The sequence below is a fragment of the Passer montanus genome, unplaced genomic scaffold, assembly GCF_014805655.1.
Source record: "Passer montanus isolate IOZ18808 unplaced genomic scaffold, ASM1480565v1 scaffold45, whole genome shotgun sequence".
NCBI classification, from domain to species: domain Eukaryota; kingdom Metazoa; phylum Chordata; class Aves; order Passeriformes; family Passeridae; genus Passer; species Passer montanus.
This window is the reverse complement of record NW_024369373.1, coordinates 10,404,008-10,429,853: the sequence shown is the minus strand read 5'-3', so window position 1 is coordinate 10,429,853 and position 25,846 is coordinate 10,404,008. Positions and strand designations below refer to the sequence as shown.

General features: G+C 43.3%; 1 protein-coding gene across 5 annotated transcripts in view; it reads right to left on the bottom strand.

Annotated features, from left to right (window-relative positions):
- Positions 1-25,846, bottom strand: part of ZNF423 (zinc finger protein 423) — a 226,971-nt gene that overhangs the window by 109,408 nt on the left and 91,717 nt on the right. Inside the window, exon 1 of one of the 5 annotated variants that reach the window (XM_039721424.1) lies at positions 22,447-22,550. The exons of 3 other annotated variants lie outside the window; for them this stretch is intronic. Coding sequence is in view for 1 of the 2 variants with exons in the window: in XM_039721423.1 (XP_039577357.1) it covers positions 6,126-6,156 (31 nt within the window). In the remaining variant the exon portion in view is untranslated. Of the gene's footprint in view, positions 1-6,125; positions 6,175-22,446; positions 22,551-25,846 lie in introns of those variants that run through there. One more of the 5 variants, XM_039721423.1, reaches the window with a different exon arrangement.

The following is a 25,846-nucleotide window of genomic DNA, read 5'->3' as shown; positions in this document are numbered from 1 at the left end:
GTGCTGCTAAAATAAGATCTTTAGCCCATCCCACACTTTCCAAAATAAACAAAATTGCACTAATGAATGAAAATTCAGTAACTGCTTCCTCACACCTGGGAGCTGATTTTAAAGACACATATGACCTTTTTTTGTTTGGTTGGTTTTGGGTAACCATTTTCCCATTATTTAGGATTATCATACCTTGCATCTTTGGATTTTCTATGAACATAACCATAGTCCAGGGCCCCCTGGCTACCTGATGTCAGGAAGGCTGCAACATCATGTCTACCCTGAAGTCACTGTACACAGGCTTAAGAAGGACTTGATTTTAATTCAATTCTTTGGCTGTAATTGAGATACTGGATTTGATCCGATTTTTTTTTTTACTGTGTTGCTTTGTATCAAAACACCCATTTTCCAGTGGGTGGTGCCTAACAAAACAGAAGCAGAGGTGTGAGCATGAAGGAAACAGCCATTAGAAATGCACAGAAACACACCGTGTCAACACATACCAGCTGCCCAATATGTACAAAAGCTTTAAAAAAGGACAACCGAGTCATTATTTTAGAGCTTCACCATAGTTTCCATTTCAAAACATTTTACTATCTGTCTAATGTCATTAGAGAAGGTTCCATTGCAAACACTGGAAATCAGACACCTCCTAACCATCAAATTCATCAGAATTTTTGTGCAAAGTGTTATCAGGTAACAATATTTACCATGTACAGTAATTATGAAAAACTCTGAGATTGTGCAATTATATATTTTAATTACACGATCTGATTAGGTTTTTTAATCACTTCATAAAAAGAAAGGAAATTCACTGAGGTTATCAGAAAGTTAATAAAAATAAGGTAATTCACTGCAAAGGCTCACCATGGTGCCTTTCTAACTACTTCCTTGCTACACCCCACTGTGCCTAGGTATTGGAGGTCAACTATAAGTATTAATTTCCTTACTTTTATTAACTTTGGTGACAACATTTGTGCTTTTTTGGCATGGTATTTTTGGTTTCATTTAGCTGGATGATATTTTAAGACATATGGACTCCTCAAAACCCAGAAGCTGGGTGTCCTGACAGCCATCAAGAGACTCAGTCTTGTCCTGCTCTGTCCTCAGCCCCCTTGGAGGGACACTCAGGGAAGCCACTGCGTGGTGGCCACTGTCACACTGTCACACTGAGCTGTGTGAGCCTCAGCAGCAGCCTGCAAAACCCACCCAGCTCAGTGCTCTGTCCTCAGCCCCCTTGGAGGGACACTCAGGGAAGCCACTGCATGGTGGCCACTGTCACACTGAGCTGTGTGAGCCTCACCAGCAGCCTGCAAAACCCACCCAGCTCATCAGTGTCACACAACAAACACATCAGCAAAGGTGGCCGGTCACTTCAGGCACATGGCAGCTGCACAGAGGACCCAGCAGCAGTGAGAGGTGCAGCTGCTGCAGGGGCCAGAGGCCAGGCCAGCCAGGTACCTGCCCTGGGCAGCTGGAATCAGCCAGAATCCAGCTGTGCAACACCAGCAACCCCCCAGAACCGTCCTGCTGGCAGTGCAAAGGGGGCATGAGGGGAGAGAGGGCTGGGGGGTGAGAGGTGCCAGAGGTGAGTCACCTCCTCCTGCTCCTGATGCAGGACAGAGCACGTCTGGTTCACCTCTGGAAAATATCTTTTTTAAGTTTTGGATGCAGTTCTGCTCTAAGGAAACATTTTGTTTATATCCAAACTGGGAGTCTATAATGTAATACTTGGCTATGGGATTCAGCAGCTCTGTTTTACTCATTTTTGGTTTGTCCTCTCCTCCTGCCAGCCCTTCTTTATTTTTCTCCTTTCTCTTTTTACCTTTCCACCCCCTCTCCTGTGATTCTCTGGGGAGAACAAATCACTTTGGGAGGTTTAATGGACTGACAAGAGCAGAAATTTAATCGTGGTGTGCAAGCACGGGCCAGGCACATCAGAAGCAAGCGCAGTGCAATCCATTTGGGCTGCCCCACCTGTGACCCCGGCCGGGCAGGCACCCCCTCTCTGCAGGGGCCAGCCAGGGAGAGAGGGGCCCTTCCTGCTCACATGGGACCTTGGTGGTGCCTGCTTCAGGACGAGAGGGCTGCCAGATGCTGACAAGCCAAAAGCAGTTATTTCAGGAGACTTTTTTTTAATATAGAAACAGCTGACACAAAATGCATCTCACTGGGGAGGGAAACCATGCTCCCAGAAGTAAAAGACCACTAAAAAGCCTCTTTTTTTTCCAAGAGAGATCTAAAACAGTTTTGGGCCAGATATCAGTTAGGTTTTTCATTTCCATTTTAGGAGACTTGCAGAGTGCCCTTCTAGTCCTGCCCCATCCACGGAGAATATTAAGGGGGCAGATGAGGGTGGATTGAGATGGTACAAAGCATTTCAGAAAGTAAGTGCAACCTCAAAGGAAACCTGTCCCAGGCAAAACAGCCCTGGTGGGGGAGCTGCCTGAGCCTCCCTGCAGCCCCTTTGCAGTGAAAGGTCTCCCCACACCACGTGCAGGGCCCTGGGCTGACAGGGGCACACACCCAGCTGCTGCCTAAGAAAGGCAGTGAAAAGGGGAGGGCACAAAATTATTTAAACAAGCTTTTATACAGAAAATGGAAAACGTTGTGTGCAACAACACGACTCCTTTTCCTTTGTACACCGTTTGCTGTTACAGATTACTTTTGCAAAGTATAGCTTTCAATATAACATAGCCAAAAGCAACCTAACAGCATAATTTTCTTCCTGGGTACTTTATTTTTGAATTCTTCTACAAACAATGAAACAAAGATTTGGAAAAAACAAGAAAACAAAGAAGCCCCTTCTTCTCACATGCAGGTAAACCCGGGTAAATTTATAAGAGACTATCTTTTGAACAACCAGTGTGATTTGCTCTTGCTTGTGGTGCCTGTGCTGGCTACTGCCAGCAAATCCTAAGGGCACACAGTGAGTGATACCAGACACTCTGCACACCCACTACTACAAAGACTTTGCTCAGTTGAAAAGCATGTGTAGTATTTTTCTATCACCATTGCCTGCATTTTCAGTTTTTCACATTTAGGCACCTTGTCTACCTGACAAAGCTACAGCATATCCCTGACATTTATTTAAAGCTTGCTGTTCTGTGCAACTGGGTGGCATAACAAGGAACCAGAGCTTTAAAACACATTTCCTGGCTGATAGTGCAGATTAAGAGAGCTACAAAAGACAAATATTAAGGACAAATATCAGTCATATCCAAAAAACAGAAGTATTTTCTAGCAGGATCATAACCAACCAATACCCTGAGATATCCAAAGGGAAGAATCTGTATCCTTGCACTCATCCTTGTCATTTGAAACTGCACTGTGCTCTTTAATAATAATTTCAAAATTATCCGAATACTTTCCAGGACCTTATTCTATGACAAGTTATATTCTAACAAAAATCAATCATTTCAATAGTTACCACACATTACTGGCTTTTTTTCCTTCCCTTCCACTTCCATTTTTCATCTTGTTTCTCTCTGCCATTTCTCCATCTCATCCCAAAGCCAGATTATTACACTGCAAATGTGGGGCAGGTCCAGATACCCAAGGGGAGATCCAAGATCTTCCCTCCTGAGGAAACTTCATAGTGAACTCAATGACTATCTGTGATGTTTGCTGGTACTAGGGAATAATATTTCCCTTGGGCACTTTCTGGATAGAGTCTACCACCTGGGTTAAGTCATTATTACAATCAAGCAGAAAAAAAAGGGAGGGAGAGTAGAGATGAAAAAACACTACAGCAAGCATCATTACAGCTCATCAAAAGTGCATTAGAAAACACCTGATAATACACTCTGAACATTAATGATCCTTACAATATACCATATTAATGCAGATGTTATCTGAATTCTCAGAAACTAATTTTTCCATTCACACACTTCTTTAAAATTGGTGTTGGAAAAAAACATCTCTAGAATCTATTAATTGCCAGCATTTTTTCTCTCTCCGGAAACAAACAAATAAAATAACACCTCTGTACCTGTGGGTACTGCAGATCACAAAGCTCACATGAGTACCCTGACATTGGGATGCTTACTGGCATTCACAGGCAATGTGTTGGAGTTAAAATGGACAATGGTCAGCAAATATTAATAAAGAGGTTGTGATTGTGTTGCCTTACTTGGACTATTATCACCACTAAGATCAATTTAACTGGCTGCCTGCAACTCTCCAATGCTGGGCAGCAATTTCCCTTGCAATTTTTCCACCTTCAAGTTAGGAGGGAGACACATGAATGCCACAGAACTGATAGTGCAGTTCTGTTACAAGGTGCTAAGTGCCAGGTTAGAGAACAGCTTAGTTGTCTGACGAGCCTAATACTTCCAATAACTTAAATTGAGGTCAAAAAAATAATTCTAGGCACTGCTTAAGTCCTATATTCCTCATTTACAGAGACTGCAAATCATGTCAAGTTCTGCATAAATAGGTTTTGTGGGGGTATTAGAGGGTGAATTACTGTCATGTAGGTGCTAGTGCTTAGTAAAGCAAGGATGATCAAACCCATTTTGCCAAAATCCAATGTGAAGTGCTGCTCTCAAAGAAAGGTCACCCAATCAAGAACGCTTCATAACAAAAGTGATTAAACAAAACAAAAAAAAATTTCCACAACATACATGCATTTTTACAAAGGAGTGGTTTGGAAATACAACAGTTACACCTAAAGACCATTCCCTTATTGTTACTTGAAAGCTGAAGAGGAATCTTTTTCCTAAACAAGGAGCTAAAGGTTTGCAGCATCTCAGAATTACTTCTAGAAATAAGGGAAGCAGGAATTATTTTTAGTGCAGCTGAGAGGCCAGGCATATTTCAGGCAATCTCCCAGAGCCTGCTTCTATACCATGTGGGACATAAACCCACAAACTATGAAAGAACCCAAATCAGTATTGTTTTCTCAAGTGACATCCATTATCCCTCATCTGAGAAAATTAACACGTGTATGCAGAAGCTCAATAAAGTAAGCTCAGAGCTAAAAGTCTAAGATTAACTCTTTATGACTCACAATAAATGTCATCTTTTAAGTCAGGAAAATGCTAATATATTCTAATTTATATTCAGTGTTTCTGCCATTTAAAGCAAGCAGGGACATCAAAATACAGTTAGGCTCAAGCACAGTTTCAAATGTTACAGTACACAGGGTAATCAAGAATTTCCAAATTCCAAAGACTTACAGTGATATAAAAATGGAGATACAGAAGGGCAATTAGACCAACACATGCTGGTTTGGGTAGCATTAGGAAGAGTGTCACAAAATGAATAAAGCCCAGCTTTTGTGCAAAGTCTCTTATTTTCTGACATCTGAGGTAAGCACTGTATCTAGTAGTAAAATGCTATGAATGTTAAATGTAGGCAACCTTTGTGCTCTGCCAGTTTATTTCTAGATCAAATGATAATATTTGAAGATTTCTATTCCAAGCCAGCACTCAGTATTTTTCTTCATCTTCCTGATCTGCCCAAAAGATTATATTCAATGAATCAGATATATCTTTGTCTTCTTTTTACTCATATTAATAAATTAGGCAGCCCATAAATCTGAATAGTACTTATTCTGAAGAGTGAAACACAAAGAATGATTGATAAGGCTGAATTTCCCATCTAAGTACATAGAAACCTCCAGGCAGGTATTAATTCTATCCTGAGTTTTTCTACAACATACACTTACTCTTGCACCACAACATGCTCACACACCTCACCAGGTATCCAGAACAAAAGCAAGGAAGGCTTTTCTCGACCCACCAGGTGCATTGTGCTTTTTTTCCAAAGAGGGCTCTGGGATGGCTAAATGAGGAAAGCAGTGAAGAGCAAGCCACAGTTTGTGACATTAGTATTTGAACAGCCAGGCAACTTTTGCAGTCCTTGTGTTATTTCTCCCAGCAACACAAAAACAGATCTTGCATCTGGTGGCGTGTCCTTCTTGGGGACATTTTGCTACCCAGCAAGAGTGCAGGAAACGATGTCTGCAGAACAGTGAATTCTGAAGCAGGGATAATAAAAATAATCTGATCGTTACCCCTGTGCTTTAAATATTGGACCCCCTGGCAAGTAGCCAAAATAAAACATCAAAGAGGGCCTCCACAAGCCAGGCTCAGGATCAACATTCGTGTGAGAGTCCATCACCTACTTACCCTGACAGCAGGCAAGAAAAGTTGGAGACATCTGCTTGGAGGCCAGGGGTCAGGCTGGCCAGGCTGTGCTGCACACACAGCACAGGGGGGAAACGTGAGTGTGTGCTGGGTGTGCTGGCCAGGCTGGCCTGTGGGGCTGCAGGGGGGCTTCTGTGAGAAGGGTCAGGGGCTGCCCTGGGCTGGATACAGCTGGCTCCACAATAGACCCACCGCTGACTGACCAGCACTGGGCTGGCCATGACCCCCCACCGCCCGGCGCTCCTGGGGCACGCAGGAAAATTAAGTTAGTTTCCCCCAAATCGAGTCTGTTCTGCCCATGACAGTAATTGCTGAGCCATCTCCCTGTCTTTATCTCAACTCAGCTTTTTAATCTTACTTTCTCTGCCAGTCCTCTTGAGGCTGGGGAGAGAGAGAGCAGCTGGGTGGGCATCTGGCAGCCAGCCAGCATTAGCCCACTGCAGGGGAGCTGACTGCAAAAGCTTCTCTAAACAAGGAAGAATAAACAATACCTAAATCTGTACCTATAGGGCCTGAATTTATTGATTGTGTTTGACTCTGTATGCAATTAAAAACATTTCTCCTGATAATGTGTAATGCAAGAACTTGCAAAGCATACTACTGACCTCCCAAACTTGATGCTGCCTGCATGCACGTTAGATATGGAGATTATTTTGGCTGTGTTGGGGTTCACTGCTGCTAAGGGTGATTGAGGTGGGCCAACTTTGTAATGCAAGAAGGAAGCAGCAAGTTGTTCCACTGATGGCTTAGGAAGAAAAAGAATGCATCAGCAAATGTTCCATGTCAAACACTTCCCAGACTAGTTCAAAGACGGGCTTATGTGTGTGCTGAAGCACATAGGGACAAAAAGCAAAAAAGCTTCTAAGTTGCTGCAAGTTTTAGAAATCAAAAATCCATTGATCAATGAGAAACCTCCATAATATTTTCCTATAAAATAACTTTGATTTCTTGTGAAAAAAATCAGTAAGAGTTGATTACTGAAAATGGCAACATGAACATAAACACCTTTCAGGCATCTCACAAGTACCTCTGCAAATCACACAGCAGTGCTAGGCACATGCCACTGCTGCTAATCACATCCTCTCCCACACAACTAAATGAGCTTTCTGAAGATGCAGTGGACGAAGAAACTACCAAGGTGTGCCAGGAGGTACAACAGCAGAACGTATATTCAAGATATTAGATGTCAGTATTAGCAGTTCTTTCACACACACACACACACACACACACGAGGTGTCATCATGTCCCTTTCTAAGATATCACTGTGCACTCTTCTACAAATCTCAGCCCAAAGCCCTGTTGCAAGGTCTCCATGAAGCTGCTGAAGTTGATTAAAGACTTAATACATCTCTATTATTGCTCTACAGCAGCACTTTGTGCTTCCTTTTTCACAAAGGGATAAAGCAGCCTCCCCAAAATAAAGGACTTGTTCCACTTTTGAAGCTAAAGCATTTTACTGGATGGTGTGTTTAGCCTTCTTAGTGTGACCAATGAAGACATGAGTGAGTTGCGCTCGTTCTTTGCCCACAGAGGGAAAAGATGGATGTTTTGACATGAAGCATTTGCCAGACACTTGGTAAAACAGCCTTCAAAATGGTACTTGCAACTGTTTTTCCAGGTTCCAGCAAGAGAGGGGAGGGGACAGGATCACTGACTGCATCATCTGACCAAGGCAACTTCTGCTAGAAGGCAGTCTTGTTTTCATTAAAGGCACACTTGCTTTTAACTCTGAAACTAAGATACTAAAGTTTGCAGAGACCCACGCTCATTCTCCTACAAGAATGTGACAAAGACCTGTGGATGTCTGGCATGATCAAAAGGAAACATGGCAATAATATGTCAAGTCACAAATTATTATTGCCTCTTCCCAATGTGTAGGAGATCCCACATTCCATCCATCCATATGGTTCAGCTGGGGAGCACTTTTACCAACATATGGCCCCTTGAAAGTGAAGGTTTTCTTTTGAGTTTTTAATCACAATTGCTTGTTATTCTTAATTACTTGTTACTTCCACTACACTATGAAGCTTAACCTGACTTCTGCTGGGAGACTACAAGTCAGCAAGGTGGTTTCCTTTCTGATAACAGGGAAAGCTCTGTTAGTAGGGAGGGGGACCAAAGCTACCTTACAATTCACACAAGCAGAATTAGCTCTGGGTAGTAACACAAATCATAATGTCCATTCTTGATAGTGGTATCTAGCTTTGTCATATCCCTTACAACTAAACATCATGTAAAAAAACTACAGAGAAGGGGTAGGACAGCCCAGTGCAGCTATCTGGTGAAGAACAACTTAGAAACTATTTTTTTCTTTCTTAAAACAAGGTTTCGGAAAAGGTATACCGAGTCTTATAGGCAGAAACAGGTGCTAAATGGCCCACAATCAGGAAATTTTACTTCTTTTGTGAATACAAACCAAACATTTTCAAATATAATAATTTCAGCAGATGCATAAAAAAAGACCAATTTAAATGTTCTTAACGGTTGCTCTGTTAAGTCAGATATTTTGTTTATTATAATGCTGCATCTACAAGTTCATGGAAGCCATAAACCCAAAGGAAGCCATCCACTCCACATTAGCTATAGCCTCCCCATCTCCTCCATGGATTTTTTGCTATGCAACAGCAACATCAGGAGACAGCTCTGTATTTCCTCACAGTTGCACCCCACTAACACAAGGATTTACTGCCACACTGAGGGAGCCATATGGAGTCATATGCTCTTCTTTCCCATCCCCTTTTCCTATTAAGCTGAGACATTTAATGGGCAGTTCCCCTTCAGACACACATGGATCTACAAACATCTGGCAGCTGAAGAGCCAGCAGCTCTTGCTATGTTCTTTAACTTGTCAGCTTTAACCTGTGATTCAGCTTGGATCCAGGCTGCCAGTGATTTCCAGCCATAAGAGCTACAGCACTGGCCCAGTAACATTTTCATCTGTGCAGACAAGCTGTGTGCAATTGTAAACAGAGCAGAACTCTGCTCAAGAGTACTTCTAGGCACTAGAAAGCACAAGTCAAAAGAGGCAGCTCCATACTCTGTGTGCATGAGAACATACCCTGTCTCTCCACAGGGAATATTTATTATGATGGGCCATAATCCACTTAACATCTTCTGACAGAGTCTATCAGTCTTTAACAACTTTGATTCCAGAAGTTCAATGGCAACAGGGAGGAAAATTCATAGGGGGAAAGCGACTTCCACAAGAATTCCCCTTTATGAACCTGCACACCCTGTGATAGCAGACAGGATCATTGCTTATTTGTACCTATCAGCTTTGATGATAATTGCAACCCACTTGACACTTCTGTTGAAAGGCAGTATTACCAACAAGAAATCTGATAAATATTCAACAAAATCTAAATTAAATAATTCTATTCATCTTGAGGTCATCATCTCTAAAACTGTTTCAAAATATTTGTGTCTTAAAGAGATAGGGAGGGGGACGAGGGAACCCTGCTTCTTAGACCAAAATGACTGAATCACTGCATTAATGAACACAACTTTTTTTATTTTTCAAGTTCAGTGAAAGAATGCCATCTATGCAAAATTTTGATCCCACATTACAAAATAATTACATGATAATTACATGAGCATTAAGATGTCTACCCCCCGAGTAAAGCCACTGCACCCAACCGCTAACTAAGGCAGGCCTGGAATGTTTCAGCTTATTAAGGAGAAATCCAGCGTTGAGCAAAACCTCCAGCTGAAGCAGATTTCCACTCTTTTACTCCTCTGATTTCTAATTAATAATTAAAACATGTTCCTTTCTTTGGAAACCCAATTAGACTTGCGCATCAGCCTGAAAACAAACTTTTTTTAGTAGCTAAGCTACTTCTCATGGTTTAATGGGGTGGCAGGAGTGTTTTCTACACAGCTCCACTGACACAATTCATTTATTTCTTTCCATTCTACAATGGATATTGTAATCCATCCCCAACAATATAAACATTACATTTGCACAGCTAATTAGGATGTTGGCAGTATGAATTAGTGACCCTCTGATTTCTTCCAGTCAGGGCCGCCCCTGCTGCCTGCACTACTTAGGATTCACAATTAGGCAATTATATTTTCAGCATCTTTTTTTCCTCTCTAATGCTACCTCTTTCCTCACATTCAACATGACCATATGCACCAAATGAAGAGTTGTGTAGTTTATTTTGGGGTGGGGAGTAAGGGAAGGAAGGGAGAGAGAGAGACACAAAGTGTCACGTTCAATCCTTTGCCCTATCAATCTCTGCTAACTCAGTATCAGAGAATGACAGAGGGGCTGTAAGACTGCAAATTATCTCCATAAATGTTTTAAGGAAGTGATTATGCAGAGTGGGTAGGAGATATATTCTGACTGGGAATAAAGCAAAAGGAAAGAGGGGCAAAATAAATAAATCTTGATCTCTGGGTGCAGTGGGCTGGTACTGAGCCTCCGTGCAGGGCTGTGGTCACCGAGCTGTCCCCAGCCACAGGATGATGACAAATTGGAGAGAATTCAGAAAAAGGCAACAGAAGTGATTAATGGGCTGGATGGACTGATTTATGAGGAAAGGTTAAAAGGTCTGATTATATGTATCTTTGTTAAAGAACAGCTAAGGAAGGTGCAGGAGCTGCTTCCAAGGGGCTCATGCACAGTAAACACCATCATTGCATTCCACTGAGCATTTGGGGAGGGCAGGACGAGAGAAGAAAGCACAATTTTATGCTAGATACTGGAAAAATATCTGCAACAAATGTTAGAAAAGAGCTGTTTCCAACAGGAAGGACTAGAAACCTCACCATTTGAGAGCTGTAATGGACAAAGCACTAAGAAAATACACTACAGGGGATAATGTCTGTTTTAATGTTGATGCTTGTTTAACTCACTGACTAATGTACACTGTGGAGACATAGCATCTTTATTGAAGCACAGACTATATCTCTGAGTCCTCTGCTGTGAAAAGTTCTCCATTAAAATCACTTATTACTAGGGGCACTGGAAACATTTTGGGCCAAGTATGTGCCACTCCATATCAGCTCCCAGTCCACAGCTGAGGAATCCAGAAGATCCAAGAGTACCAGTGAGGGCAAATTAAATCTTTCAGTTCTCAAATATTAACCCAGCATTTTCTAAGTTCTGTAATCCAAACAAACAAAACCCACGATCCCCCAACCTAGACCACTCTGCAGAATAAAATTGTCCTCTATTTTCTTCTTTAAATATGGAATCATTTTATGTCCTAGAAAATAAAGTGTTTAAGAGCAAGTTAACCTTGGCATTTGCATGACTGAAGAACAAAAATAAATCAAGATTACTAAACTATTAGGAGTAATGAACCCAATATTCCTACTTATACCCAAGTAAATTAGAAATCCTGCCATTGAATTAAGCCAATGGAAATATATTGAAGTAGAAACTGGTATAAATTAGCAGAACAAGAAGCCAAACATAACCAGAGTGACACATTTCCAGGCCATGTGCAGAGCTCAAACCAGGAAAAAGAATTTACAATCAGCTCATGGAGACAGGAAGCAATGATGGCAGGCACAGAGGCTCCATGGCTGCTGTAGCTCGAGCAAGCAAAGCTGGAAAATCCACGCGGCGCTGGCCCTCCCCACAAATCGCAACAGAAACCAGCCCAGACTGTAGCACTATTGGCAAATCATTGTTTGAAGAGTAATTCCACCTCCAACTGCGCCCTGCCACTATTCACAAATACAGCTATACATATTGCCTGTAGAGACATGGAACATTTCAACTTCTACAGCGGCCTGTCCATCATCTTTCCCATGCACAAGGCTACACACAGCCTCAAGCCAGCACAGCTGGACCTCCAGGTGCCAGATTAGGAGAAACCGAAAAGGTCTTTTTCCAAGAAAAATACAACACTCCTTCCCCCTCTCCCTGCTCACGTGCATGGGTGAGAACTAAGCAGGCTTGAGGGGCTTTATTTATTCCCTGCTAAAAAGCCATTAAGCTCTACTGTACAGATCCGAGTCTGCCAAATTCTGTCACTTCATGCTTTGGATGTAAATTATAAAAAGAGACCAGGGGAAAAAATACAGTAGAAAACAGATGCTCTGGATTACAATGCTGGGGGTTTTTTTCCAAAACTACCATTTCCTTTATAGTTTCATTTATTTGGTAAGCAGAGGAGCATGACATGCTCACTGCCATAAAAGGGAAGACAATGGCTTTCCCAACCTTTGACATTTAAATCCATTTCCTTCCTCAATGATGAGACAAAACCCCTTCCCTTTGATAAACTAGACTCCCCTGCTAGACCAGGAGCAGCACACAGCAGTCAATAACACATCAGCAGCACTGTCTGGAGGCTCCATGTTCTGTTAACATTCCCAAGTGCATTAGAAAGGTAAGAAACTCCACAGCTTTGTGCCTCAGTTTCCCGATCCACGAAATAAGAAACATAATACTGCACTGCTTCACAAAGTTTGTTTAAAATGTTCCTGTGAAATGAACCAGCCTCAACAAGCAAGTAACTCAAACTGAGCTTTCAAATGATACCCCTAATGCTCAACTGAACTTTGAGTTCAGCTTCTCAATTGACACCACTAAAAACATTTACACAAAAGCTTCACACAGCCATGAAACGGAACCCTCTTGTGTAGTTTACAGTACATTGAATCACTATACATCAGCACAAGTTTCATGGCTCTTAGGACAGTCTATGGAAAGCACCTAGAGCAGAAAACCCTGATAAAAATCTGAAACTAAAACCTCAGCCCTACTGCAGCTACCAACTCACAAAACCTACATATTACAGCATCGTTGATTCGTCTTGAACTGACCAAAGTTTGTAGTTCAGAAGAGAAGGTGGAAAGTACTGAGAGTCTCTCATGAAACTTTTGAATGCCATTTGAATTTGAGATTTGTTATTTTCAGCTTTAACTAGTCACAGGGTCTGTTACTAGTTCACAGCAGCAGAAACTCAGTGATGCATTAAACACTTTTCGTTACTAAATTCAAAACAGTTTCTCTTTTACCAAGACTGCAGTCATGCTGCCTTGTTCACTCAGCTTGCCAGAACAGGCCAGTTTGGTCAGAAAAATCTTAGCCCCAGAAAGAGTTAAAAAATCTTTAAATTTGCCTTTAGTTCTTACTTTATGTGCTTATTTCCAGAGCATTTCCAAATTGTGTTAGTTTAACAGACTAGTGTATCTAAATCTTTTTAGCCACATATATCACTCACCAGCATGATTTTATTACAAGGAATATGTTATTAAAGCTTAACCTTGCACTCACTCACTAATCAAAAACAATTCAAGAAGGCAAATCAAATGTTCTAACTTAACTAAAATCTCCTCCCTTTAAGCAACAAAAAAAGCCTGGCTGGCTTGCAGGGAAACTTCCATGTATCAGCATCAGCTCACTCAAATCAGGCACATTTCTTAAGTCTAAATTGAGCTGCTTGCATTTCTTCAGCACTTTAATTCCTGAATATTGTGTTGAACCTACTGAGACTGTTGAAGTGCCAGATCTTAAGTCTGCAGTCATATTGAGATTCCTTTATGGCAAATATAGGAAGCAAATTTGCTGTAACATACAGGCAAGCAGTTGGGAACAAACACAACAGCAAAAGCATCAGGCATTCAGAAGCCAAGATTCATCTTCCAGTCATGCTGGCAATGCTGAGTCTCACCTATGTGCCACTGAGGAGTACCTTAAGCTACTTAAGCAGTTGAAGAAAAAACAATTGTACATACATATAGGAAGGTTGATTTCATGGAGACACCTCTTAGGTTTTCAAATTCCTCCTTCACTGGAAGCAGAATCATTCAATGAGCGCTCATTTTTGGGCAGGATGAGACCATGCCTTCACTCAGAAAACAGGAGCTCCTAAAGCTCTGCCATGCCAGCGAGGTGCCCCAGCAGTGGGGACACCTGCAGGGACACCTGTGTCCCCTCTGTGCTGGCACACGCTCCGAGTCACAGCAGGTGGCCAGGTTTCACCCATGGATAACCAATCCTCATCGCCCTGGAAAGGCGAGCGCGGCACCGGCGCTGCCGGTTTCTTGTGATAGAAGACGGAGCAACTTCTGCTTTGCAAGAGCAAGTTTAAAATTTATATTATAACACTGAATCCACCAAAGCTGCCAAGAGACATTGAACTCATGGGATCTGTGAAAGTTTTTCACACCTGTGTTTTTCTCCTGTGCCTAATATTATGGGAGGCATTTTGGAGGATTTTACAATGCAAGTTTCAATGAGACACTTACAGTCTCCCTCAGGCAAATTGTCACAGCTGCAGAGGTCTGCTACCCAGCTGCCAATCAAGGCAGGCAGGGAGTATGTGCAGTGAAATCACAAAAAAGGCAGGCTTCATTAGACTGCTGAAACCTAACTAGAGGCTATCTGGGCGTGCTTGAGCCCTTAAAACAGGGTAGCTTTAGAAAGAGGGAATTTTTTTCCTTTCCAAGTGAAGAAAGGGCCCTAGTACTCATTGAGGAATGTATTGGTGCCAACTTTCCCCTTTGCAATTTCAATGTTTGTTTTCTCTGTCTAAAAAAAGAAATTACATCGCCATATAAGCTTCTATTATTAGATTAGCTGATATAGCTGGAAAAAGTGGACAAGATTACAGGTTCCACATCCCTTTGCCAGGTCTCAGAAGTGTGTCTACTTTTTCCAACTCCAGAAGCTGCTCCAGTGAAATATTCCTTTCTACAACCTTCCTTTCCCTTATTTCCTTAAAGCACCCCAGCTACAAAACCACTGGCACTAAAGACCAACTGTACTGGAAGAGAATTTTTCCTCCTTCATGCCTAACAGAAATATTCTGAGGGAACCAAAAGTATTTTAAATATATATTTTTAAAAAGAGCTCTACAGACAAGGACAAACACACAGAAGTTCAGCACAAATAATGTTCAAGTGGGAAATTTAAAAGCACATGGAAACAAGTGGCATATTGTAAGCCATTTAACAAAGTTAATTTTAGGTATTCACTACATCTGGTCTTGGCCCCTGTTCAGCAAACTATTTAAGCATGTGCTCAGGTTTAAGCAAGTGCAGGCTGAAAAGCCTACGTGTCCCATCACGTGCTCCAGTTGGGCATCTGCTGAACTACTTTGCTGATCCAGGACCATAACATATAATAAGAATCACTCTGAAAGTTATCTAATTAACAGCTATTATTTTAAGAACTACACAAACGTAACACGCATTTTATGTCCCTAAAAGAGCAGGTGTCATGAAGGCATAAATCCACATCTAAAATTGTTTCAGATACAAAGCCACTTATGCATATATATTTTGTGAATGAAAAGAAAAAGGTAGGTTTTAAACTAAAATAGTCAGACACATCAAGCTGCCTCCGTCCATTACCACACTTAATCTTTGTTATCCTCATCGCTTCTTTGTTATTTCTTACTGACAATTTGTTATATTTTGCCTCTAATTAATTCTATCAGGAAAACGTTAGGATTTTTTTTTTTTAATTTGTGCCCATTTAGGTCTTCTTCTGAACACAAAAACCAGTGATATGATGTTCAAACATTAATGTTTAAGTGGCTTAGCAACAGACCTATACTTTTCCAAATTTTCAGATAGTCACAAATCCTACTAAAATAAAAGGCACTGGGGAAAGCTGAGCTCCCCCTCCACGCCGCGGGTGCCTCGAGACCTGAAGTTTGAAAATTCTGGGCTCCCTATTTACAATTACAGCTGCATTTCCCGAGCGGATTGTGCCGTGACGGCTGAACCCTGCAAATGTCAGCGGGCCGGCTCGGGCAGGGCGCAGCAGCAGCAGCAGAGCCATTGTTGCTGGGGCCCGGAGGGAGGAGGTGCCGCCGAGGCAGATGGGGACCGCGGTAATGCGGAGCTCCCCGGGGACAGCGCGGGCAGGGGCTCCGCCAGCACCACCTGCCTCCCTGGGGCTGCATGGGGGGCTCCCCGCTGCAGGGCCACGGGGCCATTGTGCTGCCCTGCACGCGTGTGCCACCCTGCAATGCATGGCACGGGAGGGTCACGTGTGCCACCCCCCAAAGCATGGCACAGGGGTGTTACATGTGCCACCCTGCAAAGCATGGCACGCGAGGGTCACATGTGCCACCCTGCAAAGCATGGCACGCGAGGGTCACATGTGCCACCCTGCAAAGCATGGCACGGGGGTGTTACATGTGCCACCCTCCAAAGCATGGCATGGGGGTGTTACATGTGCCACCCTCCAAAGCATGGCACGGGAGGGTCACGTGTGCCACTTTCCAAAGCATGGCACAGGGGTGTTACATGTGCCACCCTGCAAAGCATGGCACAGGGGTGTTACATGTGCCACCCTCCAAAGCATGGCATGGGGGTGTTACATGTGCCACCCCCACGCAGGCCGGCAGGGGACCGTCCCCCCAGGTGGCTGGCAGAGGGGCTCCTGCTCGTGCCACATCTGGTGGCGCTGCAGCCCCAGTGCCACCCAGCCTGGCTGCAGTGCAGCCACTTGGTTTGTGTGTCCCGTGAGGAAGAGGCAGCACACAGAGACATGCCGGGCTTTTGTGATTTCAAGACAACATTAAGAACCTTCAGCCCTTCTCTCCTGCTCATGTTACTAATAACCTCCATATTGTCATCTATCTTACCTGAGCTAACAGTTTATAAGCCGCCACCTGCAGCTTGTCCCTTATAGTTTATTAACATACACTAATAAACAGTATGCTTCACTCCCACTGTGCTGCCAAGTGAAGCCAGTCAGAATAACTGCATTAGCTTTACTGTTCTTTCTCAGCACATTTTTCCCACATGGGAACAATTAGGACAAACTCCCTCCAGATTATATTTTGAGATCCATCATATTTGCAGGAAAATAATAATAATAATAATAATCTTTTTCAAAAATGCATCTGTAGGCATCTACAGAAAATTAACCTGACTGACGTTACCAAAAGTGATAGGGCCTTAATCTCCTCAGCAGTTCCTCTGCATGGAAAGGGTTAATGCTCCCCAGGCTCTGACTTACACCTATTATGCTCAAGTTTAAAAATAAGATGTGAAAGATGCATTATATAAGGCCAGTACTGCTATCCTGCCCATCTCCTATTTTGGAATTAAAGATCATCATTGCTCACATCAAAGGGGCTGGGTGAGAATAAAAGAAAAGACAGGAACAATGAAAATAGCTACCCGACACGAACCAGATCAAAGGACCAGGCACAGAAAATGAAGAGCTAGGGGGTCCTTTAATTACTGTCCACATCCTTCAAGTCATGTGGTGAGAAAGAAGAGAAAAAAGTTTTGAAGGCCACTGGGTTTTGTCTTGCTGTGGCTCCTGTTTCCACAGTCTGTGCCAGTTCCCTACAAACTGCTCTGCTTTTTATTTTTTAAAATTTTTTTCCTTCATTTTATTAAAGTCAAATAGGACTCCTGGACTCCAAAACTCCTCCCTTATGCCAGGAGGAGGGGAGAAAAGGAGGGGTAAGAGGGGCAGTAGTACAGATAGTCTGTAGCAATTGCCTGAAACAATTTCAGGAGGACTGCTCCAGGCAGCGCCCCGGGAGCTGCTTTGGGAAGGAGAGCTCTGGCTACCTGAGGCTAGTCTTTATTTGCCGGCCTCCCGGGTTGAGAAAACTTCAAATTCACATAGGGCACTGCTCCATGGGGCAGCAGATCAAACCTGGCTACTAGCTGTTTGAGCTCAGCAGCAGAAAAAAGGATTGCTCTGGGACTGAGCATAAGTAGAAGCATGATTAAACTTCAAACATACCCCCCCCCCCCTTTTTTTTTTATACACAGCAGACAGTTGTGGCTAATATTTTGATATGGACTTTAAAAATACGCTGCAAATAACTTACTCCAGCCTGCTGGCTGTGGGCTTAAAAATAATAAAAATTTAAACTAGCTGTATTATTGCAATGAAGTCAAATGTTCAGATTTACATCTCATGGATCATTAAGGGAATGTCAAGTTATTTAAAAGGATCTCTTTTTATTTAACTTAACTCTCAAGATTAAAATTCAGATATTTGACCATTGACTATAGTGACACATCATACCATTTACTTCCTTCTATTTATACTTCAAATGTGGTACATTTCTCTCTAATTACTTCTGACTTATGTTTCACAGAATCACAGAATAGCCAGGGCTAGAAGGGACCTCTGGAGATCATCTAGTCCAAGCCCTGAATGTTTATTTTTAAAAAGACTGAATAAAACATGTCATAAGGAAGTAATAGAATGGGGATTCAAAAATTGATGTGGAAGAAGCTGACCAAACTTTCTAGGAAATAACAGTGCTTTGCACTATTAAAAACATTCTGGAAAAGAAAAGCTCTGGGATGTTCCCAAGAAATTGTATTTGCTAATATAGATGCTAGCAGTGGACACAGACAGAAGTCACTGAAGAGGAAAATGCATTCCTGTCTCAGGTCAGTTTGCTTGGGTTTATGCTGTATGCCAAACTAAAGCATAAAAAGCATTCAAACACAATTTTATAGACTTTGAAGAAGGAAGCTCATATCACAAAGACAACGTCTAGAAACAGGGAACATAGGATACAAAGGCATCCTTCTCCCCATCCTATTTACAGCTTGGAAACTGTAGACAAGCAGTAAGGATGATCTTTTAAGAGGTAATTTAGCCTCCAAACTCCAATGAGTGCCAAGTCACTTCATCTTCGTTCTGATGAAAGTTGCCTCCATCTCTTCCTGCTCTTGGACACTAACATGCAGCAAACAGCCGTTCTCAGGAGGCCAGCTGAGGACTAAATTAAGCAGATATAGACTACAAAGCTGCTTTCCAACGTGGGCATCATGCCTAGGCTCTACATCTAAGCACTATGCTAGGTACGTGTACCAAGTTCCAGTTAGCTGTCTTGCAAACATCCATGGTGGGAACCTTGCCCAAACTAGCCTTCAAAGCTGTGGTGGCTCTGGTGGGATCAGCACCACAGCAGTGGGACTGGGACATTTGCCTCCTTGTTACAGGTCTCAAAGTACCACATTATCCATTTAGATAGCCTTTTGATTGAGAGAGCTTCCCTTTTGGGCTTAGCCCCAAATGCCAAGAACAGATGAGATGGTTTAAGAAATTCTCCAGGTGCAACATGAAAAGGATGCTTAAGATCCAGCTTCTGACGAATAGCTGCACTCAGGGAGCCACAAGGGCTAGGGAAATAAACATGGTCAATTAAATGAACTGATTGAAAAGAAATCAGAGATCTCTCCAGGGAAAATCTGACATGTGGTCATACATCCACTGCAATCTTTTTGGAAGGTGGTAAATGGGGCAAAAGCTGGGAAGAACTAAAGTGCTTTACTCATTTGGCAAAAGGTTGTTGTCATAAGGAAGGGAAAAGGAATTTTATTTCTTTAAAGGAAATAAAATACAAAGAAACAGCCATGATGGGTTCAAAAGGAGGCTCAACCAGCTCACTCAAAGCCTCTTGAAACCTCAGCATAGAGTAGAGAATTCTGTTGGGAAAATACAGTAAAGGTTCTTCAGCAAATGTTGTGTCCTTTCCATAGATTGTCCCGCAAAATGCACTGGTAGATGCTGAGAAATCCTCCAAAACCTTCCAAGATTAATTAACATGAAGGAATTAACTGGAGTGCAAACTAATAAGAATTGTGCAGAGTAAGACTCATTTTCTTTTATCTCATTAGAAAAATACTTACATGCTCATTCATGGGAGGGAATAATTTACTAATAGTTCAGCTATTTTCAATGCATTTGTTCAGACAAGCTCAAGAGACAGTGGGATGACCAACAGGACTGCCAGAAGTTAAAGATCTTCATGGAGAGCTACCTCCACTTTGTGTCTTGCCTTGGCATCTTTGAGAGTCCAAGGCTGGTGCTGCCCAAGCCGTGGTGTGCTTTGTCTGGGTCCTGAGCTCAAGCTCAGATGGAACTGGAGCAGGCTGAGCACACATTCTCTCCTAGATAAGTAGTCTGGAAAGGCCATAAATGTGAATGCAGGCTGTTGAGACAATGCCAGCATATCTAAAAATCAGAGTAATGAGCTCAAGCTGCCGTCACTAGGAGCATGTGTGCCTTTTCCTGTCTCACTTTCTGGAAACCCATGGGTATTCCTGCAAAGGGAGGGACATCCTGAAGTGGTTGCTGCCTCTAACCCAAGAAAAGGGCATCTTGCAGAGCTAATTGTTTTATTTACCCAGGAACTCAAGCAACATTTGCTGTTGGGATTGAGGAATTCTTATTTTGCCTGTGGAAGTCAATCTCCTGGTTCTCATCTAACTTTGCTAGAACAGAGCACTACTCATTAAGACTCTTCAACCTGCACCAGAAGCAAAACTCAAACTTCACATTGTCTTATTCCTCAGATGGTTCAATCACAGAGTAGTTTAGTTTGGAAAGGATATATGGAGATCACCTCTATATAAACTGTTTGTCAAAGTCTTTTCTTTTACTACCAGAAGAAAGTCACCAGCCATTTTCAATAATTTTTTTTTTGAGGATGCTTTACCAAAAGAATTTCTCTAATAGGCTAGAATCCCATCTCTCACTGGGTAGAGAAGACACTACCTGCCCATGCTTCCTAGAAGCAGGACATTTGGGTTCTGTGTCTATTTCTATGACAATGTCTCAGGGAAAATGATACAGCCATCAATGTTGGAAAAGAAAGTAGAACTGCCTGGTCAAAAGCACAGGAAAGTAAAATCAAGTAGATGCATTTCTTCCTTGTACTAAGTTTTGGACTTTTTAAGAGTGGAAGATACTATCCTCTGCTGAAGTTGTTAATTTCATCTTACATTTCCCACGTCTTCTTCTGAGTCAACTATCTTAGCCTGTGTGTTTCACTTTAGTTGCTCCTTCCAGATCCACTTTACCTTTCACCAGTCTATTCCCCTCCTTCTCTCCCCATGCTTTTACGACATTTCTCATCTTCCTCTTGGCAGTTTCCACCCTGACTCACATCCTCTGCCCCCATTTCCAGTCCTGTCACCCTAACTTTCCTCTAGAACACAATCCATCAGCTTCTCCGATTTCAAGACCTTGCTTACCCTCTTTCCATCCTTTCTACATTTCTGTCATCTCCATGGTCAGAGCATACAACTCTACTCCTTCCTGAAGTCATTAACTTTCCTTGCCAACTGTTTTGTCCACCAGCTCTGTGAACCCAAGACCAGGGACAATGGGGCTATAAAAGCAATATAAAAGAGAGCATCAATGCATGGCAATGGAGAGACTGCTGCCCACATAATGAAGATCTGGGGTGAAAAAACCAAAACCAAAAACTGTCAAAATTACAAGACCTAGGTGAATTTAATGCATGCACATTCAAAGGTTAGGGGGAAAAGTTTATGTGCTTCAGAAAGGCACTATTGCTCAGCTAACACTCCTTAAACCTGGCACTGCCAGAGCGGAAAGAACAATTTCACAATTCTCCTGCACACTTGAACACAACTAAAAGACAAAGCAGAACTCTGATGCTTTTTAATGGCTATTCACACTGGTCCAGTGTTCACATGGTTACCTCAAATAAAGTACCCAATGCATTACTGAACTTGCCTGCTTGCCCCTGTATGAGATACAGTCATACTGATCATTTTTGTGTGACAAGTTTTCTCAAAACCTTGAAGTTTTTAAATTCTAAAACATTTTTAAAGATTCATGTGAGCTCCTAATACAACTACAAACCTGATGAAATCTGCTGCCAATCTGATCACTTCCCTTTGAGTTTAATTCGGATATATTCCTGCATGCTTCCACAGAATCAACTTAAAATAACCTGGTGAATTTCCTCCTTATTCTCCAGGGCAGGTATAGTGTTCTAGCTGTGACTTGAGTGAAGCTCTGTGAATTATATGGCAAGAACAACCCCATTGTCAGAGCAGTCACTTGAAAATAGTGCTAATACCTTAGTGATGCTTTGGTAATAGGTGTAACACACACCCAGGGCTGCATGGCTACACAGGCCTGTACAAAAGCAGGGAAAAGGAAATGCTCCAGGAAAAGCAAGAGTTGTTTCACTCACAAATGTCCCAAGTTCTTAACAAAGGGATAGAAATAATTTTGGTGATGCTTCCCTCTCCATTCCTCCCTTTTCTGCTCCCTCCATGCTGACATTTCCTCTCTTGCTGCCACCTCCCAAGCAGCTGCTACCCTACTATTCTCCTACTTTCACTGCTTTGAGGATTCACCCAAAGTATGTCCTTTATCTCCCATTGTACATTTAAAAGCTAGGATATGACAAAACAAGCATACAATTCTGTTTCCCAGCAAACTACTGAGAAGGTGTCTTTAAGGTATCTTAACTCACCCTGGTATTTGCAGGCTGTCCCACAGCCTCCTTCCCTCCGCCCTCAGAGGTACTGGCCCCGCTGTGTCCCCACCTGCTCCCCACCACTGACTCGTGCTTCACCTCACCTTCCCCTTCAGCAGCCCTGGCCGCTCTGTGCCCCACAGACACGCGGGTGGGGCAGGAGAGCAGGTCCCACCTCAGCGCGGGGAGCGCAGCGTGTCCATCCGTGCGGTGGCTCGGCTGGGCCTGTGCCTCGCACACCGCGCTGGAGGTGACACAACACAGGAAAAGCGACAGCCACACCGCGCCTCGGCCTGGGAGAGCACAGCCAGCCGTGCTCTTTGTTTCGGTTTGAGGTTCAAACCTGCCCCCTTTTCATTTCAGCAGCTGGCTCACGAGAGGCCAGCTCCTCCAGCTGTCTGTGAATGCCGGTGCCCTACAGACTGGCTCACACCCCAAACTCAGCACTGCATCTTAGCACGGGGTAATTTTTATAATCTTTCCAGCAGTAGCTGGTTTTGTCCTTTCTCCACACCCCTCCCAGGCAGGGCTGGTGGCTCAGCCCAGAGAGTGCTCAATGCCAGCACAGGCTGGCAGCAGCCCTGCTGGCAGCCATGGGCCTTAGCACAGAGCAGAGAGGTGGGCAGGTGCTGAGTGGGTGCACCTTATCTCCATGAATTTTACTCACTTTTATCTATCCAAATGACCTCACAGTACTTTTGCTTTGGCAGTTGTTCTCCACATTGCTGTCAGCACTTCTGAGACCAACAGGCTGAGCTCACTGGCCAGGCTGGGAGGAGGATGAAAGGGGTGCTACCAAGCACTGGTCTAGTCTAAAAACATCTGACTGCCTAGGAGCAGCTCACCAGCTGTATTTAAGGTAGAGAAGGGCAGTGTCACCTGCCAGTCATACCACAGTGGCCAAACAGACAAGACGATATTACAGTTGTGGATTTAATTATACAGGAACCTGAAACATCAAAGAGGGGAGGTTGGCAACAGTAGTCCAGTAGGCTCTCAAGCCTGTAAGAAAAAAGAAAAAAACTCTTTTTTTCCACACAAGGAGTCTCTAATCTGAGCCATAGTTGATCAGCAATGGTTTTGCTGGCATTAGGCCAAAATTTTTACAGGGTTCCTTCAAGAAAGTTATCTTTCTTCACAGCTGACTTGTCCCTTTCATAACCAGTGGTCATGACAAGGCAGATTACCAGCTCTTTCAGCAGAGGAGACCTATTAGACTGTTTGATAGGATATCAGGATACCCTGCTCTTGCCCAAACAGACAGCAAATATTCCACCCTTTCACCAGTTGGGAAGAAATCCCATTAATCTGGCCCACACATAAAGAAATCTTCTGTTGCCATTCTGAGGAAAACATGACAGAGCTCTAGTGAATATCCCAACTTCTTCACGATTAGATAAACCACAGTGTCTTACCTCAATAAGGCCCATTCATTTTCCTAGTACATCCATACATACACTTGTTCCAGGATAGGATCCAACAAAATCACTGCCAAAGTGGGTTGGTTAATTTTTGTTTCCCAGGTTAGGGTTGGGTGTTTTTTTTCCTAGCCAACGTTTGATCTCTCTGGCACTACAATACTGCTTGCCTGCCCACCCTACACAGCGCCTATATGGGAAGAAGAATACACTGCTAGAGCTTGCAAGGTTCATTTAAGATACACAATACGCTAATACAGTCTGTTAAGTCTTAAAGAATGATTTTTAAAACAAGCAAAGAAATGTCCTCCACCAAAGAAAGAAAACTCTAATGTGTGGAAAAAATGCCAGTTTAGGTCTGTGGTGTCATGGTCCACAGGGGAGGCTTTTCCACCCTCAATACTAATTATGTGCTGGGCAAGATACAGCACTATACATTAAGCACTATATCTGATCAAGCAGAAGACTTTTTAAATGGTTTACTAGCTATTAGATATCCTGCACTCTGCACACTGTGCTGACATAAGATTTTACTGCTTGCAGATGCAATTGCCAAAGACTAAAAGGTTTTATTTTCTCAAACCACACAAACTATATTACTACTCCTGAACGGTATATTGGGGGAATTCCCCTTAAAAGAGAAGAAAAATTTCTGGCTGGCAAGTTGCTAATGAAAAAGATCCAAACTGGCTAAACTAAACCTGCAAAGCAACTATTACCAAAAAAAAAAAAAAAAAAAAAAACACCAAAAAAACAAATAGCATCAATCTCTGTCATCCTCTACATATATCTTGAGCAGTGGGGTATGGGGTTGTGGTGGGGAGCAGGAGAGAAAGAAGGGCTGCAGCCCAATGCAATATGTGGACACTGCACAACTCAGTCCCCTGACAATCCCCTTCTCTGGTGTCACTATCTGCTGGCTTTGTGGGCAAAATTGACTGCTCGTCACTGGTAGCCAGCACACACAGCCTGGCGACCTGAAAAAGCCATTGATTTTCCCTGTCCTTAAGAGCACGATCTGCTGAGCTTGGAGCCGTGCGCTCGTAACTTTAAGGGGGTGCGTTTTGTTTAATTGTGCCTTTTCTTGGCCTGAATTTCCCCCAAAAAGCTGAAGAGGGCATGTGCTTATTATCTTTTAGTGCAGCATGTGCTCGGTGCAACCTGAGCTCTTCGGATACTTCGGTCTGAAAATTAGAAAAAAAAAAAAAATTAATTGCGTGGAAAAAACAAGGCTGCTCTGCGACTTTGATTCAATCAATTACCATTATCTTGCAGCGCAGCCCTCCCCGCCGCCCCCGGACCAGTTGTGTTTAACTTTCCTTGGCAGCCGCGGCCCCGCAGCGCGCTGGCGGAGCGGCGCTGCCGGCTGGCTCCCGCGCGGGGCTCTTATCAGCCGCTCCCAGTCAGCGCCGGCCCCGCACAGCTGGCAGGGACCCCCTCCGTCCCCGCGTTATCTGCCAGCGCAGCCCCGGCCGGGCCGGGAGGGGCCCGCGGCCGCCGCCCCCGGCCGGGCCCGGCTCTGCCGCCGGCCGCCCCGCTCCCGCCGAGCCTCCTCCGGCGAGCCCGAGCCGTCTGAAGAGAGGCAGGAACAAAACCGCAAATTTAGATTAATAAAGCATTTGTTGATTCTACAGAAACTTAGCAGGCCCCTAAGAAATCCACCAGAGACCTGTGCAGCTCCAGTAATTTTCTGTTATATTATCTTTCTTGTAAAATACTTCCCCAGACAGAGCCCCCAAAGGGGCTCAAATATCACTGTGACTAACCGAAATCAATGTGCACTCACCTATTGACATTTTTACATAGTTTTTGGATTTAGTATCCGGCCCAAAACACAATCAAATCTTCTGCCAAGGAAATAACAGGCACTTAGCTAGTCAGCTATTAGTGTTACAAAGGAAAAAATGTGGGCACCCAAGGGAGATGGGAGAGACGGCATTGACGTCAGGGGTAATTGGGTGTCTGAGAGAAATTGCCAACGGCTGGCCAAAACCCCCAGAGGCCCGCACAAAGCCGAGCTGCAACTCTAATAAAGGAAAGTAAATTCTAGAAAGGGGCTTTGCTGCAAAGAAGCCTAGCAGGAACC